Here is a 22,463-nt window from a genome sequence, read left to right as displayed (position 1 = left end):
GACTGTCATACAGAGTGAAGTAAGTCAGAAAGAGAAAAACAAATATCATATATTAACGCATATATGTGGAATCTAGAAAAATGGTACAAATGTACTGGTTTGCAAGGCAGAAACAGAGACACAGATGTAGAGAACAAACGTATGGACACTAAGGAGGGAAAGAGGGGGGGATGAATTGGGAGATTGGGATTGACATACGTACACTAATGTGTACAAAATAGATAACTAATAAGAACCTGCTGTAGGGCTTCCCTGGTGGCGCAGTGGTTGAGAGTCTGCCTGCCGATGCAGGGGACACGGGTTCATGCCCCGGTCTGGGAAGATCCCACATGCCGCGAAGCGGCTGGGCCCGTGAGCCATGGCCGCTGAGCCTGCACGTCCGGAGCCTGTGCTCCGCAGTGGGAGAGGCCACAGCAGTGAGAGGCTCGCGTACCGCAAAAAAAAAATTAAAATAATAAAAAATTTAAAAAAAGAACCTGCTGTATAAAAATAAATAAATAAAATTTAAAAGAAAATAATAAAATAAAATTTAAAAATTGCTATGTCCAAGTATATAACTTTTTGGAAGAGTGTAGTATATCTGAAATAAAAATACACATTTAAAATTTCCATTTATTTGTCCCAAGGTATATTAAATTTAGCTTCTTTAATTTTATCTTAACAAAATAAAATATAGTTATAAGCATGTAAATTTTATAATCTATAGCTAGAGTTTTCTATAATTGTTGTTATTAGGTTTTAATGCATGCTCCTTCTGAGTGCTTTCAACTTAAGTAACTTGTTCAAGTCACTTAAAGCCTATCTAGAATATCATGTACAAAATGACGGAATTGTACTAAATTAATAGTTCCCAGTACAGGGTCCCTACATATCTCAATTTCCATGAAGGTAATGAAAAGAAACCTGTAAGCCATTTCTAATTTTCAAAAAGCCTAAAAAAACATGTTTACCTATGTCAAGATTGCTCAGACTAGATAAAACATCAAGTTTCTTTGCTTTAGGCTAGAGTTACAAGTGAAAATACAAAGTATGCATTTTTAAATGTCATTTAGTTTGATACTTGAAAAAAATCTTAAAACATGATGTGACACTGTAACTTATAATGAGAAATATTTGGTATTCATCCTTGTATCTGGCACAGGGCTCCTAAAAACCTTGGAACTTCCTAAGTGATAAAGGTACCTTTTGTTCTGTTAATAAGGTGACTTTTGGAAAGCACCCAGGAATGGGGACTGGTTGCCAGAGGAACCAACCATGTGATTGTGGGAACTTTCAGTCCTACTTCCAGACCTCTGGGGAGGGGAGAGGGGCTGCAAACTCAATCAGTCATTAATGGCCAATGATTTAATCAATCATGCCTATGTAAAGAGGCCTCCTTAAAACCCAAAAGGGACAGGGTTCGGAGAGTTTCCAAGCTAGTAAACATGTGGATATTCGAGGAGAGTTGCGTGCCTGAAGAGGGCATAGAAGCTCCACGCCCTTTCCCCATCTTCCATCTGGCTGTTCCTAAGTTATACCCTTTCAAATTAAGCTGGTAAACTAGTAAGTAAAATGTTTCTCTAGAAAGTTCTGCGAGCCACTCTAGCAAATAAACTGAACCAGAGGAGGAAATCATGGAAATCTTCAAGCTATATGCTGTCAGTCAGACGCACAGGTGACAGACAACCTGGACTTGAGACTGGTATCTATCTCCAGGTAGACAGTGTCAGAATTGAGCAAATTTATGGGACACCTGGTTACTGTCCATGGAGAACTGAGTTAATTGCTTGGGGTGGGGGTGAGTACACACATTGGAACTGGTGTCAGCCTCGTATAAGAAAACTAAGGGAGTGAGAGGGCTGGAGAAGAATCTCTAAGAATTTTTAAAGGTTGCTAAGGAGCTTTCTCATAGCACCATCTGGTGGACATCTAGTAACTTTCACCAAGTATCAAAAAAGAGACTGACAAAAGGATCTACAGATGGTTACTCAAAAATCCCATGCAAACTCTCTGAAGTGGCTGCCATCATTACCTGCTACACATACCTGGATGAGGTCCAAGATCCCAAGTTCACTCTCTGATGAATCCACACAAAATACAAAATAGAGGGTAGCGTAATGACGATAAATCAGTTTGTAGTCAGAGCCACCAATCAAACTGTGGAAAATGGGAAACATTTAAATGCCTATATCTTTTTTTTTTTTTTTTTAATGCCTATATCTTAACTGAATATATCAAAGACAAACTCTGTGCCAAGGGAGGAGAAGGGGCCCAACAGAAAGGGGGAGGACAGGCCAAACAATAGGCCATTTCTACCAGGTGAATGGCAACCAAATTTGGCAGAGGTGCCTAAAGCCATTTTACCTCCCCTTTTCTTCTGCCCATCCTCCCAGGCACCAAACTTGTAAATATCTGAAGCACAACCATTTAGCAGCTTCCAGAACAGAACTGGGTCTCTCCCTGAGCAGATTTAGCTCAGCTCAGCTCAAGTTGCATCAGGTACTCACCTGACACTTGAGTACTGCCTGAAGAAGCAATAATGATGAAGGTCACCCAAAAGTGGATGTATGGGTGTCTTCCCTGGTGGCGCAGTGGTTGAGAGTCCACCTGCCGATGCAGGGGACATGGGTTCTTGCCCCAGTCCGGGAAGATCCCACATGCGGCGGAGCGGCTGGGCCCGTGAGCCATGGCCACTGAGCCTGCGCGTCCGGAGCCTGTGCTCCGCAACGGGAGAGGCCACAACAGTGAGAGGCCCGCGTATCACAAAAGAAAAAAAAAAAAAAAGTGGATGTATGGGGAGAAAACTGATCATTTACCTTCCACCCTCCAAGAAGTTACAGATGTTGTCATCCCGCTTGAGAACTAGATGGAAGGTCTCTCGAATAATCTGCTGTTGAATTTCTTCTGGCTATGGAATAAAAGAAATAAAGTGAATCAGTGGGAAAGTCTGAAAAACTACATCCCATCAGTGAGGATGGACAGGAAGGCAAGGGCTTCCAAACTAGGAATGATTTGAACATTTGGTACCAGTTTACAGAAAAGACATAAATGATGAGTAGAGAAAAAGTAAAAGGGGAATCTATGGAAAAATTGACGACAAGTCTCTGTTACAGGAATTAAAATAGGGTATATTTACCTAGATATCTAGTCCCTAACCATTACCATCCTGATAGGTAAGCTGATATTTCTTTACTGTGAATAACCAAGGAAAGGAGAACTGACAAACTCTCATACAAGGTCAAAGAATAACTAGAAGGCCTGGTTCTGAAATATTTTGTCTTACTCTAGAAAACATCTATGCCAGGGCAAATAACAAACGTTAATAGGTCTAACACTTTAAGGAAGTCAAGATGTAATCGTGTATGTGCTTTAAAAACCTGCATTTGCCATCTTCTGTACTGGTAATACAGACATTACATATAAGATGCTGTGTTACCAACAAAGTACTACAGAGAAAGACAGAAAATGTTCTATTTACAGATTAGAATCTTGAACAATTGCAGAGGTATAAACACCTTTTTTCACTTACTACACTCCAGAAAGCTCAACTGTGACGGAATCTCTTGATAACTTACATTTGATTTCTATTTATACATATGAAGTTCATAGTAAGTATGGTTCTTAAAAAAGGATAGTGGGAGGGAGAAATCAATCATTAAGGCAGAAGTAGGGATTCCCTGGAGGTCCAGTGGTTAAGACTTGGCGCTTTCAATGCAGGGGATTCAGATTCCATTCCTAATCGGGGAACTAAGATCCTACATGCTGCATGGCCAAAAAAAAAAAAAAAAAAAGACAAAAGTAATTAAAAGCTCTAGACCAGTGCCCAATGTATAATGGGATTTCCCTGGCAGTCCAGTGGTTAGGACTCTGCACTTTCACTGCCAAAGGCACAGTTTCAATCCCTGGTTGGGGAACTAAGATTCTGCAAGCCACGTGGCAGGGCCAAAAAAAATCTCAATGTATAATGAATCACCCGGGAATGTTGTTAAAATGCAGATTTTAATTTAGTAGGTCTGGGCTAAGTCCTGAGACTGCATTTCTAACAAGTTTCCAGGTGATAACAATGCTGCTGGTCTGAGGACATTTTAAGTAGCAAAGCTTAAGAAAACCTTCAGATTGGACTTCCCTTAAAGAGTCAGAACATAGATTCAAGTAACATTAACCCCTTTCTTCCTACAGCATTGAATTTAGACTTGAAATGGTTAGTTATTTAAACGAAACAGGAAAAAACAGGGAAAATGTCATTGTGGAGAAATTACTTTTCATAACCTTGACTTACACTGGTATACAGTGGCTCTCTCATTTACCAAATGGATAAATGAAAACTTGCTAATAACTGGTCACTGTAAGTTTGAGTAAATCAATCACTGTTTTCTGGTTTCCATTTAAAGAATTCAGAAAGCTCACAGACGCCAGGATGCTGTAAAGGATTAACTCTGTGTACCCAGAAATACAAAACATGCTAAGCATCAGCACTTTTTTAAACTGACCAAAACATCTTGCAAAGCCTTTTATCTGATTCTACAGGGAAGTGGTGATAGTCAGTGGGTAAGCACTATGAAATGGTGAGGTTACCTAATTTCTAATTCAACAAAATAGCAAACTACCAATTGCTTACATCTCTCAATCATTTTAATAATCCCTCATATCTTTTAGTACTCTGCAGTTTTCAAGGTAACTTTCACTTAGGAATTAATTTAGGTCTTATAAAAATCCTATGCTCTCCAAAGAAGATAAACAAATGGTCGATAAAGACATGAAAAGATGCTCAACATTATTAGTCATTAGAAAAATTTTTGAAACCGCAAGAATCCACTTTACACCTACTAAAATGTCTTTAATCAAAGAGATAATAGAAAATGTTGATAGGGAGGTGGAAAAATTGGAATTCTTATATTTTGCTGATAGGAATGTAAAATGGTGCAGCCACTTTGGAAAGCAGTTTGGCAGTTCCTCCGAATGATCACCATAAAGTTACTACGTGACTCAGCAATTCTACTCCTAGATATATACCCAAGAGAAATGAAAATACATGCTCACACAAAAGCCTGTACATCAGTGTTCACAGCAGCATTATTCACAAGAGCCACAGGTGGAAATATCAACTGATGAATGGACAATCAAAATATGGCACATCCACACAATGGAATATAATTGGGCAATAAAAAGGAATAAAGAACAGATACACACTCCAACGTAGATGAACCTTGAAAACATTATACTAAGTAATAGAAGCCAGTCATAAAAGACCACATATTGTATGATTCCATTTTATATGAAATGTCCAGAATAGGCAAATTTAGAGAGATAGAAAGTAGATTAGTGGTTGCCTAGGGCTGGGGGAGTTGAGGGGGAAACACAGAATGATTGCTAATGGGTAGGGGGTTCCTTTTTGGGATAATGAAAATGTTCTAAAATTGTGGTGATGGTTGCATAACTCTGTAAAGTACTAAAAACCATTCTACTGTATAGTTTTAAAAGGTGAACTGTATGGTATGTAACGTATCTCAATAACACTTTAAAAAACCTGAGAGAAAAATTCACACACACACAAATGCAAATACAAGTTGAATAGTGTTATTGAATGTTAATATAAAATCGATATAATAAAATGTAACCTAGCTAAAAAATTCTACGAAAAAGGTAAAAAAAATTTTTTTTCATTTCTACTTGACAAAAGAGGAAATGAAGTCTGAAAGAGATTTTTGTTAACTTGACACAAGGGTAAAATAAGGTGTTGCTGAGGCCTGAACATAAGTTTTCTGACACTTTCCACTCTACGGTTTCACAATTACGTACTTAACATTTTGAAACCTAGCCACGAAGAAATAAAACGTCGGGTGGCAGGAGGCAAATAATGATGTTTATTTTTTCCAGAGTAACGCCTTTGGAAAATTCAAATTCACATTATCACGTATAATTTCTCAACATTTCCCACTTTCAAACTGACTTTTTCTTCAACTCTACGTAGTGAAAGGTACCTAGTTGCTGGGCGGTCCCAGCCTACACTGAAGCAAAATAATTCCAAGAAAGCACTTTTCCAAATCCGTTAGCTAAAGCAAAATAATTAAAAAGCTGCATATTTCTTCCTCCTCGTGAAACTGCGTTTAACAGTTTAATTAATTTGAGATTCATTTGATTTCAATCATTCAAGTTGTCCATGAGGCACACCCCCTCCACACACACACACACCATTTATAGAGCCCTGAGACTCTGCGAGAAGTGTCACAAAAATGGCACAAAAATGCCGGGTCCAGGAAGGGGTGGAAAAGAGCGGGGGTAGCGGGGCGTGGGACACAAGGCCTGACACTGGCCCCGGTCTGGGGAAGATCACATATACGGTGCAGGAGGCCTAGGAGGTCAGCGGGCGATGCCCGCGTGCGCCGTACGGGACAAAGAGAGAGAAGGGGCACAGGTGCCCCGAAAGGATGTGACGAAGCTCGGCCGCACTCACGAAACGCTGGTAGAAGCGGACTAGCCGCGGCTTCCCGTGGTTATTGAAAACCAAAATCGCCTGAATCATCTTTGCCCGCCACGCTCCTTTCACCACCGGCTGCTTTCAGAGAGCACCTCCTTCCGCCACAACACGGACGCTTCCGGTTGGTGCGCTGCTGAGAGTAGCTCCCGGAAACATGTCCCGGAGCCCAAGGGCCCGACCACCAAGAGTCCGGTTTCCCGGCACGCCTTGGAGAAGGCTCCAGGACTGGCGGCGGGTTGCGGGGGTAAGGCTGGTGCAGACACCGAGGCTAGGGCCGCAGAATCCCGGGCCTGGCGCAAAGCCGAGCACACCGGAAAAGCGGATCAAGAAGCAGAAAGCCCAACAGCAGCCGCGCTCCCAGGTGAAGCGCAGCGGGAGTCTCCCTTTATCGTCGTCTGCCTTAACACATGCAGTCTTACCTTCCCCTTAACACTGCAGAACGTTGCGCGGTGTGGAGATGCAGGCTAATTTAGCCATTCCCCGGTTGGGGAAAGTTAGGTTCATTTTTATTTTTTAGTATTACATACAATGCTGTAGTGAATTATATATGTGCCTCCTCGTGCAAAAGGGCTCTCTCTCCACGGTAGATAGCGAATGGTGGAATTAAGGGATCTTTAATGCAATTCCTTTTAAAAGGTACCGGCGACCCCAAATTAGTAAAGTTTTTGTATTTTCTTTTAATGACTTAGTGCGGGTGAGGTGGGGCACGTCCTTATATCACAGATAGAGCTGCAAATTGGAATCACCTACCCAAAGGACAGTTGACAATATTTATCAAGCCTTTAAAATATATTGAACATTAGACCCAGCATTTCCAGTTTTAGAATTTATAATAAAACGATGTGGGTGTGTGAAAAGATTTAGCCTCAAGAACATACCTCTCAGCAGTCTTATTACAGGGGAAAGTGGGAAGCAAACTAATTATTCCAAAATGAGAAACTGGTTAAATGCATTGATCCACATGCATATGTATGTAGAGGGACACTCCACTTTGTAAAAGGTTGGAAGTATATACACCAAAATATGAATAATAATTGTGTCTGATGGAATGGCAGCATCATAGTGTTCACCACAGGCCGGTGGAACCACACTGCTCTGATCAAAACCCTGGCTCTCTCCACCACCTGTGCACCTTGGGCAAGTGTCATCATTTGTAAAACAGGCATAATATCAGTTTCCTTTACTGTAAGACTAGTTTATTTCTACTTGAAAAAAAAATTCTACTTACCTAAGACAGTTGGTATAGCACAAAAAGAGTTAATATTTGTAAGTACTCAGAGCAGTGCATGGTATATAACTGAGTACTACATAAGTGATTTTAAAAATGGTGGTGGAATTATATTTTTTTCTTATTTTAAATTTTCTAAAATAAAATGTATTACTCTTGTAGCCAGAGTTTTTTTTCATTTAAAAGAATCCAAAGGCAATAAATATGCACTGAAACTTGACAAAATATTTCAAATGTTGAGGAGGAATACCAAAAAAAATTCTGAAACAGAAGAATAATAAGTGAGACCTAGCTCTACCAACTATTAAAACCTACTCTGATAGTTCACATTGTCATTAAAGGGAGACTTATTGAAATATAATGGATAATTTAAGTATAAGTGATTTTAATATGTGATGTGGAAGACATCATATCTTGACAGTGGGAAGGAATTCAGTGTGTTGGGATAACTGGTTAGCAATTTGAAAATAAGCAATTTAGTTATCTCCCTTCATACTCTCTCAAATTAAAGGCAGAGTGGAATACAGAGTTAAATATAAAACCAAGTAATAACTAGAATGGAAGAAAATGATAGAGAATCTATATCTGAAAAGAGTATATAAGCTTAGAAGCAATAAAAATCATAAAAAGTCAAGATATAGCTATACAAAAATTTTACGTTTGTAAGTCAATTTTTTTAAATGGAAAAGTTTTTTAAATATGGCAAATGGTTATATTTAAAATATAAATAACTGATAAACCAAAAAAACCTCCCCCCCCCTCAGTAATAAATGGGCAAAGGAACTGAGTAACAAATGAGGAAATACATCTAGAAAATGAACATGAAATAAAATGCTTAAGCTCACTATTAATGGGGGAAAAGGCTAATTAAAATTAAAGTATTAACTTAAAATTAAAGTGTTATTTTTACCTTATCAAATATCAATTTTTAAAATATTATCATACCCAAGTCTAGCAAGGGTAGCGTGAAAGTAGTCCTCTCCTACCTTGCTGGTGAGATTATAATTTAGAACAACCCTTTTGGAAAGCAATTTGGCAATATAACAAGACCTTTACAGCTTCCAGTGCAGGGGGCATGGGTTCAACCCCTGGTCAGGGAAGATCCCACATGCTGCAATGGCGTGGCCAAAAAAAACAAAACAAAACAAACAGAAAAAAAAAAAACCCAAGACCTTTACAAAGAATTCCTAGATTCCCAGTAATCTGACTCCTAGGAATCCATCCCTAAAGAAATAACCCTGGGAACTTCCCTGGCGGTCCAGCGGTTAAGCCTTCACCTTCCAGCGCAGGGGGTACAGGTTTGATCCCTGGTCCAGGAGCTAAGATCCCACATGCCTCGCACCAAAAAAAACAAAAGATAAACAGAAGCAATATTGTAACAGATTCAATAAAGACTTTAAAAATGGTCCACATCAAAAAATCTTAAAAAACAAAACAAAACAAAACAAAATATAGTGGCGGGGGGAGGCAGGTGAGATTGAGGGAACTATGTAATTTACAATAGTTTTTGACACAGATAGCTCCAAAGAGGGATCAATTAATTACCCAAATTCTGGAAAATAATAGAGCTATTAAGGTAGTCAATCTTAAAAACAATGACATGAAGACTAGTGATATATTGATAGGAAGTAGTTATATAACATCAATTGAAAAAGGATTATCAAATTTTATATGTTGGTATAAAATTGCAATGACCATGTACAGAAATTGCATATTCCAAGATCGGGCCACTCCCCCACCTCCATGGCCTTGCAGGTCCTCTTCTCTTGCTGGAAAGTCCCTTTCCACCTGTCTACCTGAATTTCTTTCCATCTCCTCTGCCACTGCTATAGACTAAATCACTCTAGGCTCTCACCCCCACCACTGCAGCAGTCTCCTAGTTGGGCTCATTGCCTTCAGTTTCTCTGCAGTCAAGTGATCTTTGAAATATACAAATCAGATCTTACTACTCTCCCGGGGATCACTGGCTTCCAAGGTATTAAGGATAAAGTCCCAAAATACTTAACATGCTGAAGATGCCATGCCCAACCTCCCACCATTCTCTAAGCTCCAGCCACCATGGCCTTTTCCTTCCAGGAGCCCATCCCCACCCCACCAAGACACCAAGCCTAGTTGTTGCCCAGGGGCTCCCCCATTGACACGCTGTGCCTCCTTGTTTAGAATGGTGGCCTGCCCACGTGAGCTTGCCATACCCTTTGGCCACAGTGCTTTGGGCAACAGGATGCCCTCACTGGGTGCCTCTCCCCATGTCAGTGTCCCCAGTCCTCCTCCTGTTTAACCCCTCCCCTGGCCACCACATGGTTGAGGTCCCAGCATGCTCAACAGTGAGCCAGCCCCATTCAGACACAGGACACTAGCGAGGCGGCTTCTATAGTAGCTGAGGTAAGAGAACGAGTATGTGAACTAAGAAAAGGGCAACAAGAACAGAAGAGACCCGAGGGCAGTCCAGTGACCTGTGACTTCAGGTGGCCTAAATGAAGTGTTAACCCCAAGCCTCACAGCCATATTGTTGAGCCCAGGCTCAAATATGCAGGAAGGCAAATGAAAGTTTGAACCCTGATAATAAACGCTGGGACCTCAACCATGAAAACCATATGAAAAAAAAATGGAGATAATGATCACATGTGCCTCTTGGGATTGTTGTGACAATTAAGTAAGATACTGGAAGTGCTTGGCACAAGTAATAGAACCAAGAGGCACTCAACAGTCAGGGACTATAATTATCATCACGGAAAGCATCTAGTGCTGTGTTTGACACATTAGGGGACTCCATAATTGTTAGTTTACCACCACCCCTCTTTTCCCTGAGAGAAGCAGGATCCACATTCCACCAAGTCCCTACCCATTCTTAGGATGTGTAGATTTCAACTCCAGATCTCTTCATAGATGTGGGTGTGGGCATACTACCCAGCAAGGCAATGTTCATGACCAAAAAGATACGGCTTTCTTCTTATAGGGAGGTTGCTCAGTTTATACCTAATAATAACACAGTCAGTGTAGAGGAATCCTTCCTGAAGATTTACTCATTCGTAAAAAGTTCTCAAGGTACAAAACAAGAAAAAAGGTGTTGTCCAAAATGTGGCCTGGCAGAATGAGTCAGAGTTGGAGACCAGCTGGCCACACCTGTGAACGCTCTCAGCCTCCCTGAAAAGAGCATTCCCAGGAAAGCCGCCAAAGGAGGTCAGGAGACAGGAACCCTCAGGGTGGCAGAGAACCAGAGGAGGAATAAAGAACTGGCAGCTCTGGGGACTGAAAAGGGCACAGGGGACAAGGAGGCTTGAGCAGGAGGGCAGAGGCTACAGCACAGAGTGCTTGGGAGGAGGGCAATTGCAGAAGGAAAGCAAGAAATACAACAAGGACAGAAGAAGGAGGCCCCGCTAACTTCTCCTCTGAGCCACTCTGCATGCAGATGAGGGATTCCCCACCAGTTCTGCACCAAAACCAAGTCCAGTTCTTCTGACTGCCCTGGGGGACTTGCCCCCTGCCTGCCTCCAGAAACAAGGCTGCCACTCAGGGTGAGGGCCACCATGAAAATGTCTAGGAAGGCTAGACTCACATCCAGGGAGGGACCCTCCATAAGCCACAGGCTGGGGCCCCATGTCTAACGTCAGGCTCTTGCGTTTGATTTTAGCAGAGCTTGTTCAAAGGGTATTCCACAGTGGCTGTAGGGAAGAACCAGGCAAGGCTTGGTGGACCTGCTCTCTCGAGCTCCAGAGTGAAAGTTGATGGAAGAAATGCTCAACAGTGGGCCCCGGAGGCACCCCATCTCTCACTGACCTCAGTCGTCCTAGAGGTAAAGTAAAGAGATATGAACAGAGCACATTTCGTAAAAGTCTTCTACCGTCATCAGACAAACAAGGGTTCGAATGAGTGGTACCGGGGGGCCCGCGGCTACCTGCCTTGGCCTCATCTCATTAGTGTTGGCCCAGGGAGCCAGCCTGGCAACTCCAATTGTTTTTTAGTCCAAGACTCACTCTATTAAGACAAAAGGGAATCCACTCCCTCTATCTGCCCCTGCTTTCTCTGGCAAATATCATCATCTTCATCACCTAGATAAAGAGCCCATTTTTCTGAGACTTTGTTTTAAACGTTCAATCTGGGGCCTTTTGACACCAATTCAAATCTTCAGGTGAAATATACCTCAAAATACCAAATCAACCGTGAGTAGGCTGAGGATCAACTAGGAGGCTGAACTTTGGGCCAAAATAACTATTAAGGACCAGGTCAGCCATTTTCCAGCCACTCTGGGCAGGAAGCCGAGAACAAAGGGGGGAAAAATGCTCATTCAGCTGCTCAACATGGCTAATGTATTCACTTGAAGTAGAAATGTTTGGAGCCTTAATGGAATTAAGTCTCCTTGGTTCCCCTCTGCACTCCCTTCTTTCCATCCCTTGCTTTCATAAATCTTTGGGGCTCTCTTGTTGATTGGCACAGTTCAGACCCACCAAGAAGAAAGGTCCCTTCATACCTTGAGGGAATTTTCCTGATGCTAACACACTCTCAGGAATTCCACCAAAGCTGGGGAGTAAAGTTTATGCTGCTGTCCTACACCCAACCACAACCAGTGCATACAAAACTCCTGCCAGGAGATGAACCACACCAACTCCAGGTCCACGGTTATCTCCCCGGGCTTACCCACTCCTCATCCTCGGCGCCGTTCCCCTGCTCTCGGGTCTCCACTGCAGCCCTCTCTGAAGACTTTTGGGCCATGATGTTGTCTGTCCAGGATGCCCCCATCTTCCCATCACCAGCGAAATTACACTTGGTCACTGTTCCAGCCTCGAGTTTGGCTAACGAATCTGAAATGAGAAGTTAAAGGCCTCTCTCCGTGTGGCAGAAACATAGTGGGGGCTGGCCCATTCTGCTGGGGTCCCCTAGGCCTGAGTGTGCTCAGGGAGGCCCTGGATGGGACCCCCAAGGCAATGGATAGGAGAGGTCACCCACAGGAACCATGGGACTGGGCAGCACCCCAGGATCCAAAGTGTTCAGGCTATTGGCCCCAAAGCACTTGCCCAGGGACTTAGGAATAAATCTCAAGAGGTCTTGTCCACGGGGAGGCCAGATGTGGCCTGCTCCATGAACTCGAAGCAGGAGGGGTGGGTAAGCCTCAAACAGGAGGCCAGGAGCCCCCACAGGCCATATAGGAGCATCAGGCCACAGTGAGGGCTGCACTGCTCACCCAGGAAGGGGCCATCGCCTCGAGTTTTCAGCCGTACCCCAGCCCCCAGCTCGAGCTCCACGGCCTCCATCTCCGACTCAGGCATCCAGAATGCCACTGTCTGGTCGGGGGTGAGGCTCTCCGTCAGTGCAAGCAGCTCTGGCTTGTTCACCAGCCCCTTCAGCGCCTCAGGTGTGAGTCTGTCGGTGTTCCCCTTGGCTTCCACCTCTGCAGGCACACAGCATGAGACAGTCATTACCACTGTAATAGCAAGCACTCTAGGAGGGCTTTTTAGGAGCCAGGTGAGGCCTCAGTGTTGTACACGCTCACAACCACCTGAAGGTAGGGGCTCTGAGTTCCCATCCTGCCAGTACTCAAGGAACGCATCACAGAGGAGTTATGGCTACGGGCTCTGGAGCCAGGCTAGCTGGTGCAAATCTGCTTACATGCTGTGTGACCACAGGCAAGTTACTTAACCTCTCTCTGTGCCTGACAAATAAGGATAAAAGAGGTACCTACCCGATGGGACTGACGTGACATGTGAAAGAAATATCGAATGCACGTAAAGCACTTAGCATGGGGCCTGGCACTCAGCAAGTGTCAATGTTTTTACTATCCCTATTCACAGATGAGAAAATTAAGGCTTAGACAGGTTAAGTAATTTGCCCAAGGTTACAGAGCTAGTCAGTGGAGGAGGCAGGATTCAAGCCCTTCACACAATTCTGCCTTCCCACTGAGACCCCAGTGACCAGGCAGGGTTCTCTCTGGGCTCTCAGGGACTCCCTGGCTGGGGTGGGGTCTGCTGGAACCAGCAGCAAACTTTGGTGGTCCTCATACTCTCTACTGGCCTGCTCATCCTGGCTCAGGCAGAGCGCAGAGGCTCAGGGAAGGTTCCAACAGCCTGTCACCCGCCTACCCTGAAAGTCCCAAATCTGCTAATCCCAGGGCGGGGGCAGCATGGAGGGGGGAGTCCCGGTCCCAGACTAAGAAGTGAGAACTTGCAGCGTTGAGAGTATGGCAACCCCAGTGCCGTCCACTGGCTGCCTTCCCCACACTGATACCCAGGCGGCCGCGAGTCCCGAACACCAGACCATGCTCCATTTGTGGTGTAAAACCTCTGCCAAGCTCCGTCAGGGATGCCTTCTGGGATTCCCTAGACACCTTGCTCACACAGAGAACTTTCTCCTCAACCCTCACCCTGCCCACTGTCCCCCAGACAAGCCACCTCATCTCCTACTTCGCAAGATAACAGAAGCCAGAGGTGGGGCCACCACCTACCTGTCCAGTTACCTAGAACCGCAAGAAACCTCTCCTCCTTCCCATCTGTCTCAAAGGACGAGGTGTCTCCCCTCCTGCCTCAGGCCAGCTCATCTGGGCCCCAGAGCCCACCCCCTCCCACCTCCTCCAGGACTTGCCTCTCCTTCTCCTCTCTTGGATCTTTCTTTACCACCTTCCTGCATTCCGGCTCTGGCACCCACTACTCTAGACACCGTTCACCCCCCACCAGTCACTGGGGAGCATGTCACTGTGAAGCCACTGGATGCTCCGCCGTCCCGACTCACCTGGGCCTTGGGCACCGCCTGACTCCATTGCTACTCCTCACCCCTGGGCTTCGCTGGGCTTCAGAGACACGCACCTGCCCCACCCCGCTCAGACCCCGCCAGCGTTCCCGCCCCTGCTCCTTACAAGGCTCCTTCCCTGTCCGCCCCCGTTGTTGCTGTTCCCCAGGACAACTTCCTGGCTGACCCTGTCCACTGGCACAGCTTCAATACGACCCATGTGTGATGACTCCGAAATACCTGCTGCCAGCCCAGCCCTCTTCCTGGGTTCTAGAACTGTACCAAGTCCCTAGAGCACATCTACCTCTACCTGGAAGCACCACCACGTGGCTAATGCCATGTGTCCCAAACAGATATCTTCTCCCCAAACCTCCTCCTCTTGCACCTCCATCCCCCAAACCTGGCACCTGAGCCCGAATCCTGGGGTCATCCCTGACTCCCCCCATATCCAAACAAACACCGAGGCCATGGTCCCTCCTCTATCTTGAGTCTGCCCAGTCTCTCCATCCTCACTGACCAGTCCTTAATCCTGGGCCCTCCTAGATGCCATCATGGCCTCCTAATAGCCTTCTGGTTTCCAGTCTCTTCACTTCCCCAGGGATTTTAAAAAGCAAATCTGGACTTCCGTGGTGGTGCAGTGGTTAAGAATCCGCCTGCTGATGCAGGGGACACGAGTTCGAGCCCTGGTCCGGGAAGATCCCACATGCCGCGGAGCAACTGAGCCCGCGTGCCACAACTACTGAAGCCCAAGTGCCTAGAGCCTGTGCTCTGCAACAAGAGAAGCCACTGCAATGAGAAGCCCGCCCACCACAACGAAGAGTAGCCCCCACTCACTGCAACTAGAGCAAGCCCGCATGCAGCAACGAAGACCCAACGCAGCCAAAAATAAATAAATTTATTTTCAAAAAGAGCAAATCTAATCATATCACTCACCTAACTTAAAACCACTCACGCAGAGCTCCCCTGCACCCTCGACTGAGTGCCCTCTCTGCAGGGCTGCTCTTCACCTGCCGGAGCCCTCAGTTCCCAGAATGCCCTTGGAACCCTGCCCCCTCTCTGAAACACCCTTCCAAGCCCTGGCACCCTGCTGATACCTGCATGTCTTTCAGGATCCAGTACTGGCATTCCCTCCTCCAGCGCACCTCCCCCAACCACGCCTGCCTGGGCTCAGAGCCCCCGCTAGGGCTCCAGTCATGGCCTGTCCATCTCCTCTACCAGCCTGAGAACGGCTTGTGTGCAAGTCCGAGTCTTGCTAGTCCCTGAACCCTCAGCATGCAGCTCAGAGTCTGGCACATGGTGGATTCTCACTAAATGTTCAGATACTCAATGAGCAACTGAAAGCATGAATGGATAAAATGATAGAGGGATGATGAGTACCCACTCAACCTCAAAACCTTCTCACACGGGGCAGACAGCAAGAAGGTCCTTCTCCAGCCAAAACTGGGAAGAGGAATAAGATCACAAAGGGCCCAAGAACCAAGTGAGCATTTTGGCAGGTAAATGGAGGCCACCTGGCCTGGGCTCTGCACTAAGGCAGGTTCATGGACGATTCTGCCAGACTGCAGGAGATGGCAGGAGCTGGGAAGGCACCCAGGTCCTCAGCACTGAGGTAGGGCACCAGGGATCCTCTGAGTGAATGGGGGGCAGGAAGAGTCCAGCCAGGGGCCCCTCAGGCCAAACATGGGCTTCAAGGCCGACCATGCTGAGAAGACACTTTCTAGGGACCAAGAGACCTCTGGAGACAAAGGAAGACCACAGTGTATGAAGGCTCTGAGGGAGAAAGGGCGAAGGGTACCTACTATAGGATGACATGAGGAAGCCTGTGTTCACCTTCCTGGTGGCGCTGAAGTTGGGCTCGATTTCATTTCCCTTGGGGTCGAACTTACGGCAATGGATGTGACTAGGCCGGATATACAGCACGTAGTAGCGCTCCTGGGGCCAAGCAGAGAGACAGTGAGGGGCTGCTTCATTCCCTTCAGCCTCCAACACAACACACACTCCCCAAGTGCTCCGGTTGCAGCCCCCTCAACCTCACTCTCTACCCCAGAATCCCACCCCACCTCCAAAAGATATTCAAGCTGGCCACAGCCTTCCACTCCCAATATTCATTCATTCATTCATTCATGTGTTTAGTAGAGCACTTGCCACACATAATGAACCATGGCTAGACATCCATGAGAGGGCGGGCTCAGAGCCTGACCCCAAGGCCTCCACATATGAGAGACAGAAAGAATATACAGAAAACCATAACCCGAGCACCAAGGAGCCCAAATACCATGAAGCAGAAGCAGAAGCAGCCAAGATGCCATGGAAGGGGCACTGAAATGGAGTTCTGAGTGAGGACAGCCACTGTGCCTCTTCCAACAGATGTGAGTCCTGGAGCAAATCACCCCTAGCCTCAGTTTCCCCTGTTGTCTGGAGACAACGTGATGTCTACTTTCAGGCACGTTGTAAGGGTTCAAGGAGCAAGCACAGTATAAAGCATGAAATGTGCTGTAAATTCTTTGCCAGCTGTCCTAGTCAAAACAGGAGACTGACGACACTGTAGATCAACTATACATCAATAAAAAGTTAAATAAATAAATATTATAATAAAACACACACACACACACACACAAAACAGGAGATTAAAGAGAAGGAAACCACTTCCTGGGAGAAACAGAGAAGGCAAGGTCTCAGAGTGGGGAGAAACCTGCAACTGTGGGATAAGGGTGTAGGAAGAATATTAAGAGCCTAGACAAGTACATAAAATAAAAGTCAAGGTCCTATGTGGATGTTTGAGCAATGCAGGACCCTGAGAGGTCTCATGGGAGTCCACGCTGGGGAAGCAAGTGGGGGATCAGCCTTGAGTTGGCATTTGGAGTTTGCATTTTATGTGGTAGACTAGAAGGAATCCTGAAAGGTTTTTGGACAGCAGCGAGACCCTGAGAGGTGTCTTTCAGGAGACAAGCTGGCAGCAGGGCAGGAATGGGCACTGGGTGCAGCCAGAAACCAGGAGAGGGGGTGCAAGGTTTAGTCAGGACAGGCTGAGTTCCTGAGGGCCCATGTGAGGTGAGCAGACATGGAAAGAGGAAGGGAGGGGAGGGGAAAATGGTCAAGGTAGGAGGCCCGCAGGACTAGGCATTACTCACCTGGGGGAGGGGGGAGGGGAGACAGTGGAGGTTTGCAGGCTGGTGGTCGGGGGCGTCTAGTGCACTATCATTAGGAAAGAAGGAGTTGGAGAAGGCAAGTTTGGAGAGGGGCTGGAGGACACCCTGCCTGTGGAGGACGGCCGAGGCTGGCCAGCTCCACTCAGCTACTGCTGGGCTCTCCTGGGCAGGGTGGCTAGGGCTCCAGACCGCTGTGCTCAGCCTGCTGACCTGCGTGCTAAGGAGGGGAGGGTGCAGCAAAGCATCTCTTGACCTGAAACTAGTGCTGAGCCGGAGCTGAGGCTGTTCACATGGGGTGTGGGTGAAAAAACAGCTGTGTGTAGCCCCAGGCCTCTGGCCTGCCTCAAGAAGGGATTTAATGAGCTTGGTTCTACAGATCAAGGAGATAAGGTGGTCAGCACATCTGGGTGGGGTTATTTGGGGGGGTGGAGATTTAGAATTAGTGCTCAGGAAAGAAACACTGGCTAGTACAGAATGGAGAATGCCAGGAGTGTCCATGGACATCTGAGATGGGTGGGTGATAAAGGGCATAACCCCAGGAGGCTCAGAGGACAAGAGGAGAAGGGCATGGACATGGGAACCGAAGCCCCGGGCAACGTGGCTTGACACTCAGGCTGGAAACAAAGGCCCAGAACTCAGCAACCCTCCTCCCACCTCAACGCTCTCACACCCCTACACACGTGGAGGTCCAGGTCCACACCAGTGACCTGCTTTATAAAAATCCAACATTCCAAAACACCCAGCCACACAGTGATATTAAAAGATGTGCAAGGGAATGCCCTGGCAGTCCCGTGGTTAGGACTCCGCGCTTCTACTGCAGGGAGCCAGGGTTCGATCTCTGGTCAGGGAATTAAGATCCTTCAAGCCTTGCAGTTCAGCCAAAAAGAAAAGAAAAGAAAAAAAAAAAGATGTGTAAACCCATGCTAAGATATTCACCACTCTGCAAATGCCGTCACTTCAAGGCGCCTTCTAACAGCAAACTCCAACCGTGCATTTAAAGTAATTCAATTTTAAACAATCCAAAGTACACACGACTTCCCAGCTACAGAGCTGGTACCCCTAAAGGGGAAGGTCACTGTTGACCTTGCACCCACACAGGCAGATAACTTCACTCTGACCTTGTCCATCAGGTCCGGAGGCAGTGGGAACCACCAGGCCAGAGGACAGGAGCTGGACCTTCAGCCCCAGAATAAAGAGCCACTCATCCTGCCTACCCAGCAAGCTTCCCAGCACTCTAAATTTGTTCCATCAGAAGGTGACAGGACCTCTTCAGAAGGCAGGCCTTCCAGCCCACTCAGAACCCACAGCCTGAGTCCTGAACCACTCACCTCACTCCCAGTCCTGACCCCAAACACACCCCTCGGGTTTAGGGCCTGGTCTGTCTTCTCAGCAAGAACCCAGGCCCTCCCATCAAACCCAGCACAGCCCTAACTGACCTCTTCCATCTGTCGCCCCTTTTGGCTGCTAATCTCCCAACCAACACCCCCCCACCTGCCCTGTGAGCCCCTCAGGGAAAGAGCTGGACCCCAAGTCTTGGCACTGGCAGAGCCAAGCAGAGAGATGCTTTGGTGGGTGAGGACCCTGAAGCCAGTGCCCTGCGGGTGCCCCCAGGGAAACATCCTCACCTTCCTGCCATGGTCATCCAAGATGCTGTGCCGAGATACATCGACCAGTTCTCCTTCCAGCAGGACGCCATTCCCCCTAAGGATGAGAGAGAATGAGGGCTCAACTGGTTCTGTCAGTCCTCAGGCAAGAACCACAAGTGCAATGGCCCAGGTCAGGGTCTGCACTAGGACAGAAGCAAGTCCCAGGTGTGTCTCCCATTTACCCGGTCCCTGGGCAGGCCCAGTATGATGCAGCCCCTTTCTCTGGGCTCCCACACTGGGCCCCCACTCCTCTGAGGGTCCCAAAGGCTGGGGCATCATCTGGAGGGTAGGAAGGAACATTGACAGGCTGCAAGACTGAGCTACGGCCCCTCCTGCAGGGGTTGCTGTAACCGGAGCCTCGGTCTTCTTATCCACCAAATGGGAGAGTAATAGCCACCTCACTCTGCTTCTATGACAATAACATATGATCATGAATATGAAGGCGCTTTGTAAACTATTGTGTTTACTAAATATAAAGGACTTTACTTTTTTTAAACATCTTTATTGGAGTATAATTGCTTTACAATGTTGTGTTAGTTCCTGCTGTATAACAAAGTGAATCAGCTATATGTATACATATATCCCCATATCCCCTCCCTCTTGCGTCTCCCTCCCACCCTCCTTATCTCACTCCTCTAGGTGGTCTCAAAGCACGAAGCTGATCTCCCTGTGCTATCCAGCTGCTTCCCACTAGCTATCTTTTATACATTTGGTCGTGTATTTATGTCAATGCTACTCTCTCACTTTGTCCCAGCTTACCCTTCCCCCTCCCCGTGTCCTCAAGTCCATTCTCTACGTCTGTGCCTTTATTCCTGTCCTGTCCCTAGGTTCATCAGAACCTTTTTTTTTTTTTTTGGATTCCATATATATGTGTTAGCATACAGTATTTGTTTTTCTCTTTCTGACTTACTTCACTCTGTATGACAGACTCTGGGTCCATCCACCTCACTACAAATAACTCAATTTCATTTCTTTTTATGGCTGAGTAATATTCCATTGTATATATGTGCCACATCTTCTTTATCCATTCATCTGTCGATGGACACTTAGGTTGCTTCCATGACTTGGCTATTGTAAATAGTGCTACAATGAACATTGTGGTACATGACTCTTTTTTTTAAATTATTTTTAAAATTTATTTATTTTTGGCTGTGTTGGGTCTTTGTTGCTGCATGCAGGCTTTCTCTAGTTGCAGGGGGCAGGGGCTACTCTTTGTTGTGGTACGCCAGCTTCTCATTGTGGTGGCTTCTCTTGTTGCAGAGCACGGGCTCTAGGTGTGTGCGGGCTTCAGTAGTTGTGGCACGCGGGCTCAGGAGTTGTGGCTCGGAGGCTCTAGAACGCAGGCTCGGTAGCTGTGGCACACCGGCTTAGCTGCTCCGCAGCATGTGGGATCTTCCCAGACCAGGGCTCAAACCTGTGTCCCCTGCATTGGTAGGTGGATTCTTAACCACTGCGCCACCAGGGAAGCCCCATGACTCCTTTAGAATTATGGTTTTCTCAGGGTATATGCCCAGTAGTGGGATTGCTGGGTCATATGGTAATTCTTTTTTAGTTTTTCAAGGAACCTCCTTACTGTTCTCCATAGTGGCTGTATCAATTTACATTCCCACCAACAGTGCAAGAGGGTTCCCTTTTCTCCACACCCTCTCCAGCATTTATTGTTTGTAGATTTTTTGATGATGGCCATTCTGACCGGAGGACTTTACTTTTTTATTTCACCGAATTTGGGGGGGGGGCGGGGTCTAAGCTGCTATAAAGTATCTTCCCTTTGCATCTGTTTTAAAGCATTTTCATATTCCTGTTCTCATTCGTATCCACTTTAGAAGTGGAGAAACCCACTCATAAGTTTCGTGACAAGCCCAAGATCGCAGGGTCCCTCACTGAGAGGAACTGGACCCCCGCTTCCCAATTCTAGTTTTCATAAAAGCAGAACCTGGGGACTTCCTTTTCTGGAACCACGGAAATGGGAGAGGGGTGGGGGCAGCTGAAGGGATGGGGATGAAAAGTGAAAACACCCCGGACCTTACTTGCCCCTACCGCACCCCGCCCCTTGCGCCCTTCATTCTTTAGTGTTTGTAATTGCAAATTGAATTGTCCATTCGTTCTCATGACTTCGGCGTCCGTGATGGCAGGGCCTGGCCCTCCGGATCTAACACGCCCTCCAGACAGGCCCTGCCCCTCCCGCGGCCCTGCCAAGCCAACTCCCACCCGCTGTTGCCGTCCAGCAGGACACTGTCCCTTCCGGAGCGGGGTGCAGCCTGTGCAAAAGCCTGAAGGCAAGGCAGCGGGGTGAAGCTTAGAGTCACCGGGGTGGGGTTGAGACAAAGGCTGACGTGAAGTAAGCACCGCCTTTTGAGCCCTGCTTGGGAGTCGGGACCGACCCTCGGTGAGCTTCACGCCGATCAGTGTCTCAGGGGGGTGCGCTCCGAGGGGAGCGCAGGGAGGAGCGGTCTGGAGGCCAGGGAGGTCTTTGGCGAGCCCCGCCCTTCCTCCCACCCGCACCCGACCCCGCTAGCGCACCCCCTCCCCCTGCCAACCAGGGAGCCCGGATTCAAAGCTGAGCCTCGGGAGCCAACGGAGGCCGGGCCCGGGAAGCGGTGGGGAGACGCGGCGGAGCCTACCCCTGGTGGGCGGCGGGGTCCCAGGCTCCGGGCAGCCGCGCGCTCTGAACCGCCTTGTTCCGGAGGGCGCTGTCGTGATAGATGCGGCTCATTCTCCCCACGGCCGCGGCGCCCTCAAGGCCTGGCGCAAGGAGCCTGCACGCTGGGCTGGGGGCACCGCGAGGTGGGGTACAGCGAGGGGAAGCACCGGGAGGACACGCGGAGACCAACAATTCCCAGCTGCAGATCCGGGACCGGCGCGGCCCGGCCCCGGGCGTTCCCGCGCGGGATTTAAAGGGGCCGAGCCCCATTCCTGCCCGTGGGACCTTGCTTGGCGGGAGGTGGGCTTCCCTGAAGACCCGGCTAGGACCTTAGCCCCGAGGGTGGGGGTGGGGAAGGGAGCCACTCCCTTCTCTTTCTCTCCCTCTTCCTTGTTACTAGAAGGAGACCCCTGCCCCACACACGCACAAAGGGGAAATTGAGGCCCAGAGAGCCTATAGGATCAGCTCTGAAAGGATGAGTTTCCAGAGAGCAGGAATGGGAAAAAGGGAACAACCCTCAGGGACGGCGGGGTGCTAAGTACAGACTTGCTCTTTATGCCCGCGCGCGAGGTCGCACAGTGGCTGAGGGAGGGGCTCCAGGGATCTGTAACGAAGGAGCCTGGTC

General features: G+C 47.4%; 2 protein-coding genes across 4 annotated transcripts in view; both read right to left on the bottom strand.

The window, feature by feature from the left end:
* Window positions 1-10,237, bottom strand: part of AP3S2 (adaptor related protein complex 3 subunit sigma 2) — a 61,158-nt gene extending 50,921 nt beyond the window's left edge. Inside the window, exons 1-4 of one of the 3 annotated variants that reach the window (XM_049705811.1) lie at window positions 6,434-10,237; window positions 2,796-2,887; window positions 2,487-2,693; window positions 2,025-2,136 (exon numbers count right to left, since the gene is read on the bottom strand). In XM_049705811.1, the coding sequence (XP_049561768.1) occupies window positions 2,025-2,136; window positions 2,487-2,693; window positions 2,796-2,887; window positions 6,434-6,502 (480 nt within the window). In that variant the 5' untranslated portion in view covers window positions 6,503-10,237. The remainder of the gene's footprint in view (window positions 1-2,024; window positions 2,137-2,486; window positions 2,694-2,795; window positions 2,888-6,433) is intronic. The other 2 variants (XM_049705810.1, XM_004278260.4) reach the window with 2 other exon arrangements.
* A 453-nt stretch (window positions 10,238-10,690) lies between these two features.
* ARPIN (actin related protein 2/3 complex inhibitor) lies at window positions 10,691-22,046 on the bottom strand. The gene is made up of 6 exons (XM_004278259.4): window positions 21,819-22,046; window positions 19,177-19,252; window positions 16,202-16,334; window positions 12,865-13,071; window positions 12,321-12,484; window positions 10,691-11,472 (listed from the first exon to the last, which is right to left on the bottom strand). Exons 1-6 carry the CDS (start codon window positions 21,908-21,910, stop codon window positions 11,464-11,466), a joined length of 681 nt encoding a protein of 226 aa, XP_004278307.1. The 5' UTR covers window positions 21,911-22,046; the 3' UTR covers window positions 10,691-11,463.
* Window positions 22,047-22,463: the final 417 nt, after the last annotated feature.

Source organism: Orcinus orca, chromosome 2 (genome assembly GCF_937001465.1).
Source record: "Orcinus orca chromosome 2, mOrcOrc1.1, whole genome shotgun sequence".
Lineage (NCBI taxonomy): Eukaryota > Metazoa > Chordata > Mammalia > Artiodactyla > Delphinidae > Orcinus > Orcinus orca.
Note: the sequence above shows the minus strand (reverse complement) of the source record. Positions and strands in the feature narration are given on the sequence as shown.

What these genes read in the sequence shown, in the direction of transcription:
- ARPIN (XM_004278259.4), bottom strand. Translation starts at nt 21,910, where the DNA reads ATGAGCCGCATCTATCACGACAGCGCCCTCCGGAACAAGGCGGTTCAG. An exon ending in GACCCCGCCGCCCACCAGGG is followed by an intron (nt 19,253 to 21,818) that starts GTAGGCTCCGCC and finishes TCTCATCCTTAG; the next exon opens with GGGGAATGGCGTCCTGCTGG. An exon ending in AGGCGATGGCCCCTTCCTGG is followed by an intron (nt 12,485 to 12,864) that starts GTGAGCAGTGCA and finishes TTCTCATTTCAG; the next exon opens with ATTCGTTAGCCAAACTCGAG.